We start from the raw sequence: 20,248 nt of genomic DNA on the forward strand, positions 1-20,248 counted from the left end.
TCACATGACCGCCTCCGTTATTTCCTGCAGCACCAACCTCTCCGCTACTCGCTCCTGCCTGCGACAGCACAGCAGTGGTGTGGTCGCTCTGATCGCACGTTAACGGAAAGACGAAAAACACTCCTTACGAAGTGCAGGCCTCCACTGTGTTGAAGTCACAGCGACGACGGATATAAAACACTTATATACTTGTTTTCTAATCTTAGTTTCAGTTTTTTTTACTTGATATTCCTGTAAAAAAACTCATTAAAAAAAAAAAAAAGCTCATAATGGCGACAGCTGCGGTGTCTGCCCCTGCTGGCTGCAGCCCCGGGTCGGGAACGGAGCTAGTCCGCGGGCAGGCCTTCGACGTCGGGCCTCGGTATAGCAACCTCTCCTACATCGGGGAGGGAGCCTACGGGATGGTGTGGTAAGTGTACCCGTAGACTCTGTTTACCTACATAGCTTTTTCTTTTCTGTTTACATAATGTAAGTTATTGAGTTTCCACCTTATCGTTAGCTAACTTACATCTCTTCCGTTAAAGAAACTTAACTAGCTAAATGTCATGTTTTAGCTAGCAAGCAACAGGGTGAAGCCGATGTGGCTTTAATGAACACACCGTCTGTTTGCGAGGAGAGAAAGATTACATCTCGGCTCAATTGGCTTGACTTTTGGTGGGTTGTAATAATGATCGACTAGAAGTCAATGTGACGTTAGTTAACGTGGAAGTCCATTTTATTTAGGTAACTTTACAACTAATAGTAATGTAATGTTTCTACATAAAGTGCCATCGCTTTTAACTGAGGCTGTCTTGCGTCCTCTACTCTTAAACATAATATGCAGCTTATATAAGGAACACATTTAGTGTTATGTCAATAATATTACTACAACTGCATCCGACAGGGTGTGTTTTAATTTACAGTGACTTTAATTGACTTCGTGGTGGTTTCTCTCCACCAAACTAGCCCTTTTTATTACATCACCACTGAACATTCAGGTGTCCACTTGTAATAAATACCGAATTTATTCTAATACATCTTATTTTTCCTTGAAATTATTTGCACAATGTAATAATATACAAGCATAACAAAGATAACAAGTAATGTACAATGCAGGACTAGGCAGAAAACCCACTGGGATAATTTGAGGGGGATATTGTTTAATAAACCTAAATTGACTCTTAGAAATGGTAACGTTACATGTCACTACGAGTGAAACAAATAAATAAAAAACTAGCCTTTGTATTACTTCACCATTGAATATGCAGGTTTTCATTTGTAATCTATACAGGATGTGTACTAATCTGATACTACTAAGTGCTGCTTTTCTTCACTATATCATCACCATAAGATGTCTGTGCTCTCTACCACTGTTTAAATGTACAGTGCTTTTAATTGACTTTCTGGTGGTTTCTATCTCCCAAAATCCCATTTTGATACTACACGGTTGAAATATGTATTTTGTAATCCATACAGAATTTATTACAATCTGATACTAGGACTTTTCATCATTTGTTCTCCTCTATATCAATTTCCACATGTTCTCCACATGGTAGCTTTACACTATGTTTAGGATTCATTGGTGATATTTGCCTGAAAATGTACTTGCAGGAGTACCTCGAGGGGTTTTTCCTTGTACATTTGCAGCAGTAGCTGAAGCTGATGGCTGATAACGCACTGTATGAAATGTATAAGTGAGACCCTCTCTGGAAGCAGTAATTCTTACCTAAATGATCTGCTATCAGGGGTGTAGTGAAGGATAAACTCATCAAAACTCAATTCATGCACAGTTTAATATTACATTTTACCCCATTCTACTGCGTGGTTGTCATAGTAAATGTTTATTATTCTTTCTGGTAATTAACCCAAAAGATGTGAATTTAATTTGAACTGCATCTCAGATTGTATTAAGTCGAATCCTACTCTTCTTTTTCAAAAACAGTGCATCATCTTCTTCTTTAGCCTGTGGTAATGTAGTTGACCTTAAGTGTGTGCACTGTACTGTATTGCATAATATATTGTCCTTGTGTCAAATAACAGCAGTGTACTTTCCTCTGTGGTGAGAGGAGCTCGGTTTTCTGAGAACACTGATTTGCCGACTAGTCTGCCTACACTAGTAGAGGCACAGCAGGCTGTTTAGCATCTTTTTGTCTGCAAAATGGAAAAAACCTACCAAAAGCACACAGCCACGGTTGATACGATACAGTTTGCCATTACAGTGATTTTTGAGTTGTATGTGAGGTTGCTCCAGTATTAAAATAACACTTCAGAGTAAGTGGTGTAAACTAGAAGCCGTGTGACATAACTGCAATTCAAATCTTAATCATTTCTGAAAATTCACTTTCGATTGATGTTGGTTTGTGTGACAGTCCCAGTGTATAAAAACACAAATAGATTAACAAGATTTTAGTAAATACTTCATGGAAACGCATACAATAACTGCACATGGAAAGTATAGTATTTGTTTTACTTACTGTCAAGTGTCTTTTGAGTTTCTAGAAAAGCACTATACAAGTCAAATGTATTATTATTATTATTATTAGTAGTAGTAGTAGTAGTAGTAGTAGTAGTAGTAGTAGTAGTAGTAGTAGTAGTATAGTTGAACTAGCTGTTTTGATCACAAGGTGTTCATTTTTATCCTGATTACCTTGTCTACGGGTATCTTGGTCATCAGGGAAGTTTAGTCACAATTACTTTAATCAAAACAAATCCATACCCTCCTGGAAAGAAAATACAAACTGACCACCTTTTAAAGCTTGATGTTAGGTGACATGCTGTGTTTGTTATGAATAAAACCTTTTAGCCAACAATTAATGTTGCTCTGTTACGAGTGGTAACTTGTGGGGATCTCATAGCTGTGGTGTTTCTGCACTTCGCCTCTAAGAGGTCATCTGTAAGTCAAACTGTCGGCAGCAACTGTGAGGTTCTTTCCTGAACGTTATTTTAATAAAGTTTCTGTAAGCAGAGCTCTTTTTGTTATCTGTTGGCCCGTGCTTGCCGTCTTTCTTCTGGTTATTGCAAGTAATTCCAATTAATGTGAAATGCACAAGTAGAAGACTTTTTCTCTCCTTGATTTGATTTGAGTTATTATTTTTGCTCTTTCCTTCAACATCAGACATTTTTTATTTATCTTCTCATCCAACTGTTGAACAAACCATGGTTAGGTGATGCTGTAACAAATCACATTTTGGTTCATTTGGGCAGCTCTGGACTGTGCCTTTTTCAGGTAACTCAAAACATTGAAAGGCTTCTCTTCCAAGGAAACAGTGATATTATTATTATTATTATTATTATTATTATTATTATTATTATTATTATTATTATTATTATTATTATTATTATTATTATTATTATTATTATCACATATTGCAGCAACAGGCACAGACAGTTCCATCATGCCTGACTAAGGCAACAAGGACTGGAACTTTATTTGTTATGAGTCTTAATGATGCCACAATCTCTAAGATTGCAAAATGATGAGTTACAAGAACTTTGTGTCCATTAAATGTCCATTGTTTGTTTCTTTTGCAAACTTTTCTCACTTGTCAGTTGGTCCTGTGAGACTAAATATGCAACTGTTTGGCCATATCATTTCAGAGATACAGTAATTGTGATTTGATTTGCTCTTTCTAAAGGAGAAATCCGATTTATTTCAGGTTCTTATTTGAGATCGAGCCCCCCCATCTTTGTAATGACTTAAATAACTTTTCATCTTTGAAAAGCACTGACATGACTGTACCTTATTCCAGCAGAAAAGTCTATATTAACAGTCCGGTAGCCTGTTCTTCACTCATGTTCATGTAAAAGTCCAGTTCCTTCACTGTGCTGTTTCTATATTTTGGGCGTTGGAGTGGGTGGTGTGTCGGCCTCGGCCTCCTTGCTCTTGCTGAGTTCTTCTGTAGACCTGTAGTTTTGACTCAGTTGGTCATGTTGCCTTGGTGTGCAGCAGCCAGAGAAAGTGGTGCAGCATGACATCCCTTGGTTTGCTTTGCATCTGAAGTGTTGTTGAATCAGGAAGTTGTTCTTTATCAGGCTTTTTGTGGTGGCAGTGCACCCTCTATATACTGGTGTTACCATCTTGTAAACACCCCCCCCCCCCCCCCCCCCCCCCTTGGGCTGCACTCCATAAGCATTATGAGACAGAATTTAGTGAGGTGAAAATTTAAAATCTATAATTTACAAGAGCTTTGGTGATCTTCTGCATAAAGATTCTCAAGCGTCTCTACAGATCTACACACGGAGGTTAATAATATCTTGAATTGTTGTTACTGTGGGTCGCAGATGCTCGCAGAGGAGCAGACGAGAGCACCTCCCAAATATCAACAACGTGTCCTGCAGCCCTGTCCATCTAACAAGCTGATTGGTTGATCCATCTTCCGGTTGGGACACTGTTTTTGACAAAAAAATAGTGTTTTTAGTTGTACACATTCAACAATGCTACTAAAGTAAGCAGCACACTACAGTATATGCATTGTGCTTACATGACCAAAGAACATTTCACCTAGGCATGTCTCCAAGTGCTGATTTCTGCTGCTCTTATGTTTTCAATGTGCGATCCTAAAGTATTTTAACTTACTTGATCCAAAACAAAACATCATACAGGGACAGCGAATATAACGTGTCACACTTGGTGGCCGAGGATTAATAGCTGCTCATGAGCCCCATTACTGGAAAGATGTGGTTCTTATGGAAATGTATGCCACATGGATATCTGATACTAGAGCTACATGATAACTGTTGTAAATCTATGGCTCTGATATGTTATGTTTAAAAATGTTTTCTCTTCTTTCCAAATGCGATTCAACTGGCAATGACTTTGGAACCACAACTGTAACGTTCCTATTACAGCCTTCTACAATCATTTGTTTTTGGTCACTAATTGTTGTTCCACTATTCAACAAGCTCTTGGATTTCAAAGTAATTTCTTATAACGCTGAAGTTTTTAATTTGAAAAGGCTACATGTACATTAATAAAACATTCGAACAAATGTAAATGCACCTGAGCTAGCTTAAGGTCTAGTTTTCATCGGCCTGATGTTGTTAGGCTTCCTAAAAATATTTTTCTTTCATCTGTGTTTCTGAGAAGCAGAAACATATTACAGGGTGTTCTGTCCAAACTCCAAGCAGAAGTATTGACTAATGACCAATGTACTAGAGTAGAAACTTAGCATTTTAACCAAGATATAACCTTTTTTTTGCATTCTTAGCTGTAGGTAACCTTTGGGGGTGTCACAATATACCAGTATTGACGATAAGTGTGAGGATAAAATCAATTAAATATTGAATTCCTGTTAATAATACACACATGATTATATCGTGTTGGCAGATGTAAGGCCTTTTGGATTTTTCGACAATTGATCCTTTTCACTATCCATTAGTGTAATTGTTCTTTTTGTCCACCTCCCCTACTCTTATTTTAGGTGTAGATTATTATTATTATTATTATTATTATTATTATTATTATTATTATTAATAGTTTGTAATTTTCTATAGATATCGCGATAATACGTAGTATCAAAGTTGTAGTTGTTAAATGTTGTACTTGTAATGATTGTGCAAGTCTCAATAGAACAAGGTGGGATAGAGGATTGAAATCAATGTGTTTTTATTTTAGTTAGTACAAGTTGTACAAAGAAAGGTCTGGTTATCAGTATGCTACTCTGCTTACTCGGTTTTGAGTTTGTCTGTATTACGAAATCTGGTTGGGTTTGGCTGTATGATAAGAGAGCGGTCGACTGTGAGGCATGTCTGTGCCATTTTCAGAGTAGACCTATTTCTGTTTTCAATAGCCTCTTGTTGACTGTGAGGCTGTTGCTTGTCAGGGTTTTCCAGTGGCTGAGGGCTGCGCAGATCTTCACACAAGCCTCAGTTTATGCACACCGTCAGGCTTACACAATCGCAAGGTTCACCCTCTGTGATGATATTCAGAAGCTTAGCATACTCTGCCTTTTCAACACGCCCACATGAACAGTTAGGTCATGGGGGAATGATGCTGAAGTGGGTCCTGTTAATAAAAAGTTGTATATCTAAGTCATGGTAGTTAGTCATGTTCATGGCAAATTAGAAGAAACGATGGGATTGCGTCTCATTGCTTCTACTTACAAAAATGTCTTTACTAATTCACTGCTTTTGATGAATTATATTAACTGCTGCATCTGTTGGTATTGAGAGAGAAAAAGATGTATCAGTGCTTCCTTTCAATCAATTCTGATATCCCCTACGTGGAGTGTATGTGATTTGATATAGGAAATATTGAATTTTACAATTAAATTGATAAAGAAACAAATTCATGCCGACTGGATACGTCATGGCCGATACCCGGTCTGCCTTTTTAAGGTCAGTATCGTTGCAGATATGAGCTAACGTATCAGGTCAGTGCCACCCAGTTTGTTTGGGATTGTTTTAACGTGTTTGTTAATGGCAATCAAAAGACATTGAAGGATCTAAAAAGAATACATGATGTGAGCAGTACCTTTTTGTTTACAGCTCATTGTTATAGTTAGTGTGCCTTGTTATGAACACGTCAGTAGAACTGGTATTAAGCTTTCTTTTGATATAAAACCAGTTTGCCTGAGAGCTAAACTTGTACGGTCAGAAGCTAAATAAAACCCAGCAGAAGCATGGAGTGCCACTATTTTTCTCTGATTTTTGTTTTTTAAGGCTGCAACTAACAATTCCAATTTCTGAAGCTCTCATTTTTGTTTTTACTTTTAGTGGAAAATAATTTCAGTTGCATTAGTCTGTGCTCTGCTATACATCTACATGTAGTTCGGTATTAGGTGCATGTAGAGTCCAGAGAAAGCACACCAGAACATTTTATTTTGAATTAATTTGATCGTTTTAAGGATTTATATGTAGTTGTTGCTGAGCGTCTGCACCAAAGCACCATTTAACAAAATAAACCTTGGTATTGGCCAGCACTGATGCACATTTCATATATTGTTAACACATTTCTAGTAAACATATCATCATATTCAAATTACATTGATTTTCCTTCTCTGATTGACTCCTTTTTATAATCTTGATCTCAACTCCTTGACCCGCCTGAGTCTTAACCGTTGCTGATGCTCTGCCTCATTATACCATGAGTCGTCCTCTTGAAATGCCACTGTGGCGCCCGTCTCCATGGCAACCCCTCTGCCTCTGACATCAGTACCACCACTCCACAGCCAATGGGAGAGGAAGGGAGAGAATGAGAGCGTTGACACTCTGAGATCTTGTTGTGCAATTCAGAAGGAGATGTAATTTGGGTGATTACGCCTGCCAAGACGAAGAAACGGTGACTTCTGATTCAACAAATGCGTAAAACATCCACACGTACTGCGGCTCGACGCATTGAAGGTGATATCGATGTTCATCATCAGGGGCCATGCATTATTATTACAGCTCTGCAGTTGCATCCACATATTTCTCAGGAAATCGACTAATTCATAGGAGCACAAACTTCTTTCGCTTCAGTTACAGTATTAAGACTGTTAAGGCCTGTGTGTGTGGGGGGGGGAGCAATGGCGAAGGTTCTGTGCAAAATCAAATTTGCAATGTTAACGTGCATAAAAGACGGGCCACATACTTGCATGTAAAACAAATAGTTTTGTATTTTGTAACGAGGGTCTCGCCACCCTTTTTAGCTAATGTTCCAAATTAGCGGCATAAGTTACAAATCACCAGTGTGGTTTAATAATAAGGGAAAGAGAAAGTGCATGTAGTGCAATCTGCTAAAGCTATTGCCATTTGTAGAATAGTGGGAAACCATTGGCAGCAGTATGTACCACATGCATTCTCAAGACAAACAAAATGTTAAAACATCACTCGACTCATAACATAACTCTTTTGTCTCTTGTGGGTTAATGTTTTATTTAATAAAAGCATATAAAACATTTTATGATGTTAGCAGAGGCGTTTTTTAAGGTGAGTTGGCCCACCTCCGCTATAAAACACTGCAGGAGAACATATTGTAAAGCCTGTGACAGAGTACTACATACCGCAGTCAGGATCTATATAGATTGATATCAATGGGGACTGTGTGTACAGAGCAAGGAGGGAAAAGTTGCTTCTTCAAAGTCACTTCCTCAAAGTTTCCTCACAGTCTGACATTGATTAGAGGCATGTGTTGAATAGTTTGCAGTGCTACAATGAGATATGCAGGATAATGCTGGAGCTTATCAAAATGTGCATTTTGCAGAAGGCAAAGTTTATCATAAAGAGCTTATTTTATCATACAGCCATGCAAGCTCGAGTGAGAAGCTCTTGTAATCACAAACCCCTCAGTCACCTTTCTTAGAACATGCTATTGTGGTTAGTTTACACAGAAACGGGAAGTGTATTTTGATAAGTAGAAAAGAAGACGCATCTGTAATGGTTCACGGATAAATCATTAAGTGACCAAATGTGCAAAACGGAATTGATTTTTGTTTCCGCAAATTGTGATTTTACTTGGCTGCAGATCCCCATGACTGAGATCCTTTTTTTCTACACACGGCAAAGAAGGCCATATTGTGTGAACTCTTGTAGGCGATAGTCAGTGTAGCCTGCGGCTTTACTATCAAAACCTCTGAGACGGCAAATGATGTTCAGTTCTAAGAAAAAGATGAAACTCGATTGATCTCTGTGCAGAAAAAAAGTAACATGGACTTTTAGTTTACAGAATATATTCAAGCGGTCTGAGTGTAATAGAAATGTGAATATATATTAAGTTGGGAAATGTGGGTAAGACACAATGGGAACATAAAGGGGAAATGTTTCTTAATGCAGTGCAACTGTGGAGCTACAGATTTTGGGAGCAGCTTCCTTGAGTACAGATTTTTCAAATGGAAATTATGGCAAAATAATAAATCTATTGATTTATTTTCTTGACTGACTTTTTTGAGTATTACACTATCATTAGTACATCATCGTAATATCGAAAGTGGAAGTAAAGATCTGAGAGGAAACGCTGAACACTTTTGTCATCAATGGAACACATTGAGTAAACTAGATAAACTCGATTGGTAAATGTAGATTGTACTGTAAATAGCATGATGCAAAGACCCTCTGATCCCATGGTAACAATACTTAACGCTATGCAAGCCTGTGAGTGTTTGAAGCTCGTCCCTCCAACCGGACTCTTCATCTGCTTTTAAAGCCTTTGCACATCGACGGACTCTGCGCATCTAGTTTGTGCATGGACGTTTGTAACTGCACTTTCTCGCTATGCGTCGCCCTTAAACGTTGTGAGCTTTTCCCCTTCTTCCTTCAACCCAACCCCTTGAACATCGTCATGGTAACAGCCCTATTGCATAACACAGCGCCTGCAGTGTAAAGCCTTGTATTCCCATCTCCTTGGAAACAGAGCCCCCCCGCCTACCTCCTCTCTCTGTGCTCCTTCCTGGGCACTGAGCATGCTCAGAAAACAATACAGAAGCAGAGGAAACAGGAAAGGCAGCTCTCAACCAGATTCTCTTTACAGTTGCAAACAAGAGCCTGCAGCTCTCATTGTGAGCAGAGCATCTTTTATCAAGTCAACCTCAGGGAAATTGAATTACTAGAAAATCTAACACTGACTGGTACCAAAGTTACCAAGAGGGTCAGAATACTGCACTATACGCCTATTATTATTATTATTATTATTATTATTATTATTATTATTTTACACGTGTTGCTTTTAATTTAGCAGCTTTTCAACCTTTCCTGACGAATCTGATCCAGCCTTCAACTAAGGCTTCAAGTAATGATTATTTTCATTGTAGAACGATCTGTATTTTTTACTTGATGATCAATTAATCGTTTGCTCGGTAAAATGTCAGAAAATAGTATAAATTGTCTATCACAATTTCCCAAAACTCGGGTTGACATTTACGGATTGTTAGTCCAGATGCATTTCATTTTCTAGTCCTAGAAGACAAAGATGTTATCACGTACATTTTTGCTTAACAATGGCATAAAAGATGAATTGATGATCAAAAAAGGTGCATCCTCTTATTTGATCGAGCTACAAAACACAAGGAGAGCTTTGCCTGCATTCACCTTCTTACAGTGAGAAATTAGACGTTAGTGTCACAATCCGCTGGTTGTGCACATTGAGCCGTGTGGTCTCCTCCCCACTCGACAAACGCATCAGTAAAAATCAAAAGTCCTGAGTGGCTGTGAGTGCCATTCTCAGAAATGAAAGTCCACCCTTCAATGATATGGCTGAGCAGGTCAAGACTCGCACAGTACACAGAGATGAGCGTAGTAATACTACACACTTAACTTGTGTACTTTGTACTTCCTCAAAGTTCCTTCTGTTACACGCCTTGACAAACTGACAAGGAACTGACGGGCTTGCCTCAGTAAACATGGTGAAATGTACTGTGAACTAAGATTGTGCTCACTTCTATCTGCACTAAACACAGCCACTAATTTCCTTTTTTATCATGTCCCATGCAAGCACTGCAAGCTTAAGTGTTACAATTTTGCAGTATATAAATGTATAGTATTTTACACTTTCTGGTATGCAACATGGAGGCAACATATTTAGTGTGTTTTTATTCATTATTATTATTATTAATTATATTATTAAATGATTATTATTATTATATAACCTGTCAAATATTAAGTTAAAGACAAAAGAAAGCCCAACATTTCCCTCAAGTTTGAGTAGCAACATATTTCTTGATTTGTCTGACAAACAGTGAAAAACAGAATAATTATGACATTTGAGGAGCTGGTACCAGATAACATTTGGCATGTTTGCTTGATAAATGACTGAACAATTATTCGAATACAACATATTGTATGTCGATTCGACAAATGGTCGATCGTTTTAACACCAGACAAATTATTGTATTTCTTTAATTCATACAGTTAGAGATGGTGACAGTGTTTTCTGCTTTGTGAGTTTACGTCATGCATGAGACAACATTGTGCTGTGTCAAAAACAATTGGTGCAGCTTGCTGTATAACATTGACTGTTTTTAAACCAATCTGAAGATGTATCTGTGCCAAACCGGCTCTGCCCTGGATCGTATTTTAGCTGTGTCTCTTATAGCTCCCTGCTGCCCTGTACGCGAGGGTATCTGCTAGTGCAGAACAGTTGCATGGAGAGCTCTTTCCACACACACACACACACATTCCTCACACACACACACACACATTCCTTTCACACAAGTGGTAAGGAAGGTCACTCATATTTCCCTCGCAGAAGGCTGGCACACTTGTGTTTACATTTCAGTCCCTACACCCCCCATCACTATAGCAACTAATCTTCTTATTTTGTCATACTATGTGGGTGTTTTTCAGTCATTTTTGTTTGTAATTGGCTATTGGCTGTAGATTTAAACGATGAAGCTCAGGAACTTATGGTTTTCTCAATTTGTCATCCTGAAGGTACTGCTTTATTGGGCAATTTTGGTTTTGTGATGACTCCAAATGGCAGCAGCTTGCAACAGTTTTACAGCAAATTACTTAGAAATCCAGAAAAAATTGTAAACCGGGAGCAGTAATTTGCATTTCTTGGCAGTAGGTGGTGAGTTTTGGTGTGTCAGTTCCTATGCACTGAAGATGTCGGGGCAGTTTGCGTAACCAACACAGACTTTAAATTCGGTGGACTGAAATTTCTGTCTTTGCATTTGAACCTCAATGTGCTGTAATGATCATGAACCTACTACTTTTACCTAACCCTAAAAAAAACTACAAAGTATATGTATGTAATAGTCACAGCACTTGAAGGCAACACCCAGGCATCTTTTTATTTTAGTCCCCAGTGTGGGAATTGAAAACATCTCAGGCCGAGTAAACTTGGGGAAGTTTAAACGGCCATTAAGCCAGTGAATAGAGGGACAGAAATGTAACAGTGGACATGTCTGTACCTGGAATTGTGTGGAGGAGGTGTCTCACCACAGGCACGGCCAAGACTTTAGAGTGGAATTGAACAATTAGTCTGCCGAGTGTAGACATACAATTTTACACATAAAAACTGTAACTTCCCTTTTTTGTTCATTTTTCTTTCATTTAGCTTGGAATCATTCATTTGGACAACAGGGTTTTGTACTACAATAACTTTATCATCACTCTCTAACTTCTAACACGCACACCTGAACCTGCCCTGCCTCAGCACAGTGGCACAATGGAAAACCATTAAAAGTAGGAAGAGTGAACAGAAATCCTCTGCTCTCAAATGACTGTAGGGAATATTGAACATGTTAATACTTGTTGATGCCACTTAGTAAATGGTGAGAGTCGTCTCTAGTAGGAAGGGCCTGGAGGCAAAAACTTGGCTGGATTTTCACCACATTTTTCATAATGCCAAAGTGCATGCTGGGACTTCTTTCCTGTTTACATTTGATCAATCACAGGAGTGTTGTCTGTATTCAAGTGCTGTAGTTCCCTTTTTTCTTTTGGTCTCCCAAGAAAAGATTAGCAAATATGTGTTTTTCCAGTCTAGATATTTTTCTTTCTTTTATCAAACACTTGTTTGCATATACCAGTATATTTGACATCATTCTCAGCTTTGAAAAGGGTGGATTGACCGTAAATCACCTCTGTTGTGCAGTATGCGCAACGTAAAATACACATACTTCCCAAACTTTGTGCATTAACTTACGGCCCCTTCTCTGGGTCTAGCTTTAGTGTGAGATCTGCCAGACTCGGGCATCCCAGGCATGCAAACATGCTTCATCATTACCTGTATATGTTATACTTTTGTATATTGGAATTTCAGATGGCAATATTTCAAAGTGGAGCTGAGTTGTCTGCTAACATTCATACCACTCAACGAGATGAATTGTCACATCACAGGCGCTACTGACAGCGATATTGGTGAAGAATATTGGCAATTAATTCATTTTTACTAAAGACTTTGCTGTTTTTGTCTGAGCATACAGGTACATCTGTCATATTTATGTACATGCCGTAAGGATTCAAACAGGGGTCAGCTTCTCCTGGTCTCATTGGAATCTGGAAATAGGTTGTCCTGGTCTTGAATTGTTTCAAAAGAATTCAAAGTATGTGATAACATTTACTCTATACTAAAAATTATATCATGAATAAAAACTCAAAAATAGCTTTTTGCTTGATTACTAACTAAATGAATTCCTCATTAAGTGTTCAATGATACACTACTGTATGTTTATAGTGTACAAATATTACTCTGTGAAGCAAATGGCTAGTGCTTTATTTAGTATTTCCACAATTTAACAATGTTTTTACCTAATTTAAAAACAATTTCAGGGCTGTATTTTAACAAATACCGAGGAGCATGGCTTTATCGTAAGCAATGTCACTGCAACCTCTCAGCTGACCTGCAGGATTACGGACCTGATTGGTAGCTGGACTAACAGGCATGGTCTCTAAACTGAGCTGTGTGTCATCGTGCTACATGTTCAGCTATCGGTACGTAAGTAGCTCTTGTGTAGAGTAACATTTTCTGTGGTTGGGAGTTTTGTTCCACTCCTACATTCCTGTTCTTACTTTAACCCACCAGATACTGCAGCAGCCTCATTGTACTCTGCTCCACACTGTATCAGAGGTGTATTTGCCTTGTAAAGATACTGCTAATGCAAATCGTTTCAACATTGCAAACATTTCCTGCTATCACTACTACTTGACACTACTCAATTTTCCACTGACAAAAAACAGGAAGGAAGCAGCATTTGTCAGCGAGGTTAGTGTGTGGCTGTTGCTGTTCAATAGAACTTGGTCTGCACAGCAAGATGTGATTTCATTTGTTCTGCTCTTTACTGTCAGTGGATCATTTAAAACAATTTCAAAGGGTAATGGTGAAAGGAGAAACTGCCACAGGTGTTTACTGAAGTTTGTACGAACCAGTAATGCTGTGCTCGTTAAACATGTCTAATTGTTGGCTCTTGTGTTTTTTGTTTTTTTATTAATCCAGTTCTGCCTATGAACGGGACAACAAGATACGTGTGGCCATTAAGAAGATCAGCCCTTTTGAGCACCAGACGTACTGCCAGCGCACCCTGAGAGAGATCAAAATCCTTCTGCGCTTCAAACATGAGAACATCATCAGCATCAACGACATCATTCGCACACCAACCATTGACCAGATGAAGGACGTGTATCCTTGTACATACACTTTTAATGATTTAGATATGATTCAATGTTTTATTCATGTGTCTGTATTTGAGGTTATTAATAGCGTGTTAAAATATTTGTATTTGATGGTTTCCTGCTGATTGTTTTTTTTTTAATGCTTTTAATACATTTAATATTACTTTTTTGTCTAACAAGTTGGTCTTAACTATTCAGCATTTGTAGTTGAATAGTGGGTTTCTGTTGTATTTTATTACATAATAGCCACCTGTCACTATATATTTGGCAGAGACGCTCTTCACTGTAGCCCAGCAGCCACAGAAGCTGCATAGTTACTGTTTCATAATGCAGGGTGTGTAGTTTTACACTCTGCCTTACCTAAAAGGAATGGATGTGACCGAAGCCTGCAGCTAACCAGCTGTGAGAATTCACCTAAACAAAAACGATAAACCTTCACAGAAATGAGCTTTGAGTCACCTAGTTAGTTAGGAAGAGCCCAGATGTTCCTGACTGTACAGGTTTCAGTACGTTGTAGCTACAAGAGTACTGACTCATAAAACCACCATGACGTACTTTGAGATTTGACTGAGTTGAGAGGTTGCCCAAAATACTAATCAGGTCAGCAGTTTGGCTGTTTTCTCATGGCTCCGCCAGCCTGCAGGAACACCAAAATAGGGATAATTGTCTGAGCTACATGATGCAAGGTTTTTCCTTTTCTTTGCAATGCTAGCACCATCCAATTTGAGTATAGCAGTAAAACCTAAATGTAGTTTGGATACTGGGACTGGGAGGTAAAAATAAACAATACATTGTTGTACTTAAGGGGTTAGCAGAAGCCTGCGTGAAGGAATGGATTTATGGTATTGTTCATGCTGATATGACTAAAAATAGGCCGGTTAGAGTCATAATGTCGGTTTCGGTCACTTTCCGGTTGGCTGCCCAGCCCTGTTGGATACCTACAGTAGAGATCTTATTTGTAGGACATAACTGTGGTCCAGATGGAAATACAAAATGTGACTCGTATGGACAATTTTAAAATTGCTTTTATGTTACCAAAGTTAAAACAAGGAGTGTGTTTTTTACAATAGTAAAAGTAAAGGTTCTTTAACCTGGCACTGTGCAGATACATTGTCCAGGATCTCATGGAGACTGACCTGTACAAACTCCTGAAGACTCAACACCTGAGCAACGACCACATCTGCTACTTCCTCTACCAGATCCTACGAGGGCTCAAGTACATCCACTCTGCCAACGTCCTGCACCGCGACCTGAAGCCCTCCAACCTTCTGCTCAACACCACCTGTGATCTCAAGGTGGCGGCTCAATATTAGTACAATATTGTCCCCCTGACTAGTACAAAACATCCATGCAAACAATTACTCTAAAGGCTCTGAACATGTTCTCCAGCCTGTTGATGGTTTTAAGTTGTCAGTGAAATGATATCCATCTTATTTTGATCTTGTTTCCTCTAATCTTGTAGTCATGATACTCATGTGTCTGCAGATCTGCGATTTTGGTTTGGCTCGTGTGGCTGATCCTGACCACGATCACACTGGTTTCCTAACAGAGTATGTTGCCACTCGTTGGTACCGAGCACCTGAGATCATGCTCAACTCCAAGGTGAGTGTCGTCGGCTGCAGTATGTTGACAGTAAGGGATGAAAGGATGAGTGAGGTTTTGTTTTGTATTTGTATTTTGTAGAGTTAAATGTTTCGGGAAAGCATATCGACTATGCTGATGTATTATGCGTTTATTTAATTTAACCTTTTCATGCTATGTTAATGCTATGCATGACATAATCCAACAATTGATATTATATTAACTTTAAACATACAGTATTCATGACTTTGTACCCCTCACTCTCAGGGCTATACCAAGTCCATAGACATCTGGTCGGTGGGTTGCATCCTGGCTGAGATGTTGTCCAACAGGCCAATCTTTCCCGGGAAGCACTACTTGGATCAGCTTAACCACATTCTGGGTAATTACTCTTTTGTTTCCAGTGTTTTTAGGATCGATGTGGTGCTGTAGAATTGTCGTTTAAATGATCAACAAACCCAGCAGAACTGATAACCTCGCAGCTGAACTAACTGATGCGGTGGAGACTAAACGTTACAAGGAAAGTTGCTGCATGTGTGCACGACAACGCACATAATATCGTGGCTGCTAACTCTCCCGGACGGGTGAACGGTAGTTGCCTGTAAATGATCGATTTAACCTGTTTGTGCATCAGGTTATCGTTGCAGCTGGCCGTCTTGTTAGGCATGTCAACCACAACACCCCTGCTCCAATCTTATCAGTTAATGCTCTGTTACACAGACTTGACTATCAGAAGAAAAATCTAAATTAGCATCCCTAGTCTGCATAAAAGATTTTAACCCTTAAACTAAACGTTCACACTCTCTGTCAGTAGCAACAGCTTCCTGGTGCCAGTCCATAGATATAGTAGCTGTTAATATTCCTTTTATAAAGCTGTACTTGTTGGTGCTAGACCACATATTGCCTCTCCCATCTGTTCTTTTGTTGCACCTTCAGACTGTTACTTACTGAAAACTTTAAGTTTTGAGTTTCATTTAGAGTTGTCTTAAACCGAAACAAAAAGTAATTATTTTCTATAATCTTCTCTTTGTCCTTCAGGGATCTTGGGATCTCCCTCTCAGGAGGATCTCAACTGCATCATCAACATTAAGGCCAGGAACTATCTCCTGTCGCTGCCTTTACGCTGCAAAGTGCCATGGAACCGCCTCTTCCCCAACGCTGATCCCAAAGGTGAGAGCCAGGACAAACTCTTCATCGACCAACATGTCTCCCACTAATCATGGAATTTCTAGAATATTATTATAAGAGGTTGTACTGCAGATGAGGGTGGCCGCGAAACAATTTCCTGAGAGAATTCCTGGACATAGTATCATTTTATGCGGGGCACAGGTGACACGAAGAGAAACACATTTACCCACAACCACAGCTGTCAAGCAAAACAAATGGCAATGTTTGGCGGTGGGAAGATGGAGCCACAGATTGTGATTTCACGGTTCAAAACTACATTATATTGACATTTGAAACATACAGCAGCTCAACAAATTGGTCCTAGAATGCTTGGAATTTCACTTAATCAGTAATGCCTTTTTATAAAATATGTAAAAGCAACAAAAGTGAGTCTCATAGTTTTCCACCTGGAAAGTATTCAACCAGCATGTAGGGTGCGATAGTGCCCTCTGGTGGGCAAGCAAGCTCGTTGATGTTTCAGAATCGTGTTAAATGTCCTCCTTGTGCTGCAGCTCTGGACCTGTTGGACAAGATGTTGACCTTTAACCCTCACAAGAGGATCGAGGTGGAGGAGGCCCTGGCGCACCCTTACCTGGAGCAGTATTACGACCCCACAGATGAGGTGAGCCAGTCATCTCGGGCCGTTAGATGTCAGTTTGTGCTATACGGGCTTGTTTGAAATGAGGATATGTAATCTTATGCTAACCACAATATCATTTTCTGAGTTTTTTGGCATCTTTTATGTTCCTCTATCAACATGTCCTCTCTGCCTCCCTGTGTAGCCTGTTGCCGAGGCCCCGTTCAAGTTTGACATGGAGCTGGATGACCTACCCAAAGAGACACTGAAGGAGCTCATCTTTGAAGAAACTGCACGTTTCCAGACTGCCTTTAGGTCCTAACATCTCACACAGGTGAGTCCACATCATTAGCAGTCCAGCTTGTAACCTGAACGGCAACAAACTCAGAGAGGGACGGTGTTCAGAACTAAAGGTACAGATCAATATTACCATCAGCTGCACCGAAATCTTGAAACAACCAACTTTTCAAGGGTGACCCTCGCGAAGTTGAGAGTCCATCATGAACTACTTTAAACACTAGAAGTGCAAGTGAGTGGTGTAACCGCTTTAAAAACCACTGATTCATTTGTGTTGAATTTAACAACTCGCCACTCGAGAGCTAAAGTAAAGACCTCTCACAGTACACTATAATATAGCTCTTAGTTTTGCTTTTGTACAGTAAAGTTCTACATGTGGATGAAGCCACTTTTATAAACCATCAATCTAAACGAGCTCTTTATAGGCTCACCAGCTTTGTTGCGTTCTGTTTACATCCAAAGCAAAAACCTGAAGAGTCCTGCATTTGATGATCCCCATGATCTCTGCTCACCACCAGCTGCTCCCTGGCAGGCCTCTTGTTGTGATAATAACTATCAGTGCTACATTTTATAGCCTATCATCGTCTTTGTGTCAGCGTATGTAATTACTGTGTTTCCCCTCTGCAGCTTTTTCGATGCATAACATGAGTCTACTGAAAAGCAGCAGAGTGTGACGTCTCTCTAATTAGAGCAGCAGAACGCACAAAGCTGCTCCCTGCAGAGGCAACAGTTTGATTGTTTGTGCAGCTTTTAAATGTATCTTCACATCCGAATTCCTCCATTTCAGTATCTGTAACTTCTGTTAATGTATGTTTTACCTTTATCTTTGGCTATAGTAACATTGTGACTGATGTAATCCAAGTGCTGACATAATGCATTTCTCTTTAAAGGATCAGAGTAGAAGCCAGAGGTGATGGGGAATTTTATAAAAGAATATGTAATACTTGTAAATGCTAAATTTAAGTAACGGGAAGTTCTTACATAAACATTTGTAGCTGAGTCTTTTTAAGTGTACGTCTTATTTTATTTTTTCTTTGCGGTGGTGTTTCTGCACGGCTCTAGTCTCTTGGTGTTGGTTACCTGTCACTCAAACCGTGTGTTTTACACTAGTAGTGGTGACGTTAAGAGAGTCTGTAAGCTTCTCACTTTTTGTTGATCCATGGTGGCCACTTTTCTTAATTTTGAATAATCCACAGCATGTAAAATGATTGAGCACAGAGGATGTAATTCCAAGGTAGAGCAACTAGAAATTAATAACGCCTTTACAAGGACCCATGTTGAGCTACATGTAGGCTTCCCAACACCAGAAAACTCACTCTATTCCTGATTCAAGACCATTATATCTAGTTCAGTTTTTACTGAGGAATATTTTCCATTCTGTAATCTTAAATCTAACTTTTGAGTACATGTAGAGGTACAAATTAAAGGTATAGCAACCATTTAAAAAGAAATAAAGATGGCAATGAAGAAATGCAGGATAGGTAAACGTGTGTGCCAGGTGAATAGTGAGGAGTGCTTTATATTCAGTCAAAGGTAGAGAACACAAAACTCTTTTTACATGGACAATGAACATCAGATCCTCCTACAGTGCAGAAGTCCCATACTGAAAATGTTTTCATTAGCTTCACGTTAGGGTTTGAGTTCAAAAATCAAAAATGCAACTTGTCAAAGGGAACCTAACCCTGTTTGCTATGCTAAGTGAAATCACCAAAGAAATAGAATTATTTCTGTCTGTTCAACTAATCATTACTTAAAATAAAGAGGAAAGACAAATGTCTTTTTGTCAGGTTTCTTATAATAAGGTCTTAGTGTTAGTCATTTGACACAGGACAAGGTTTATAAATGACGTCCGTGCTGTCTCGTCATGGGGGAAAAATTGCGTTGCCGAACATATTTAGTCATAGTTTTGTTTAATGACTGTAACACTAACGCGCTCACTGTTTCTACTCCCTGCAGATGTTTCTGTGGACTGGCTTCTGCGTTGCCACTGCTCCTCCTCGCCTCCACACTGTTACTATGATTGATTTTGTTTCTGGTTTCTATTTTCCCTCCTGTTGTCCACATCACCTGGATTTCTTGGGTCTCACTCGTCAAGTCCACTTTGCTCAGGAATGGCGTCGGGAATCAATCAATCATTCTCTCTCTCTTTCTCTTTCTCTCTCTCTCTGAGGCGAGGGGCGAGGTTCACATCACAGCTTACAGTTTTGGGGGTGATTTTGTGTTTTAAGCCAAGATAAACAATTTTTTTTGTGTGTGTCTCAAAGATGTTTGGCTCTGGCTATTCCTATTCAAGACCTTTTTATGTCCAGTGGACTGAGAGTGACAGACAAGCTGTTGTGTTTTTTTTGGTGCAATTGTCGTGGTTATAACTCTGCAACAGTAGATTACTTAAAAGAATCATAAGAAGCATCAAAGGGGGGTCTTTAGAATTTTCGAACCTTTTTGTCGCACTGTTACAAGGAATACCTTGAGCTCTTATCTTTTTTTTCTCTTAAAAAAAAAAAAGAGAACCTGAATTGAATCACCTGATTTATGCAATGAACTCACAAAATCAGCAACAGACTTTGTGGGCCAAAAGCCATCACTTGGTGTTGATGAGAATCTACATTTTAACAAAGACCT

General features: G+C 39.1%; 1 protein-coding gene across 3 annotated transcripts; it reads left to right on the forward strand.

Annotated features, from left to right (window-relative positions):
• Window positions 1–20,195, forward strand: mapk1 (mitogen-activated protein kinase 1). 3 transcript variants are annotated; one of them, XM_029439787.1, is made up of 9 exons: window positions 1–409; window positions 13,829–14,011; window positions 15,110–15,299; window positions 15,490–15,606; window positions 15,853–15,967; window positions 16,624–16,755; window positions 17,265–17,374; window positions 17,535–17,663; window positions 18,254–19,548. In XM_029439787.1, exons 1-8 carry the CDS (start codon window positions 270–272, stop codon window positions 17,649–17,651), a joined length of 1,104 nt encoding a protein of 367 aa, XP_029295647.1. In that variant the 5' UTR covers window positions 1–269; the 3' UTR covers window positions 17,652–17,663; window positions 18,254–19,548. The 3 variants fall into 3 exon arrangements, with proteins under 3 accessions (XP_029295647.1, XP_029295646.1, XP_029295648.1); XM_029439786.1 differs by lacking the exon at window positions 18,254–19,548 and adding an exon at window positions 19,583–20,195 and having other exon boundaries at window positions 2–409; XM_029439788.1 differs by lacking the exons at window positions 1–409; window positions 18,254–19,548 and adding exons at window positions 13,195–13,326; window positions 19,583–20,195.
• The last annotated feature ends 53 nt before the right edge of the window (window positions 20,196–20,248 follow it).

The sequence above is a fragment of the Cottoperca gobio genome, chromosome 9 (assembly GCF_900634415.1).
Source record: "Cottoperca gobio chromosome 9, fCotGob3.1, whole genome shotgun sequence".
NCBI classification, from domain to species: Eukaryota; Metazoa; Chordata; class Actinopteri; order Perciformes; family Bovichtidae; genus Cottoperca; species Cottoperca gobio.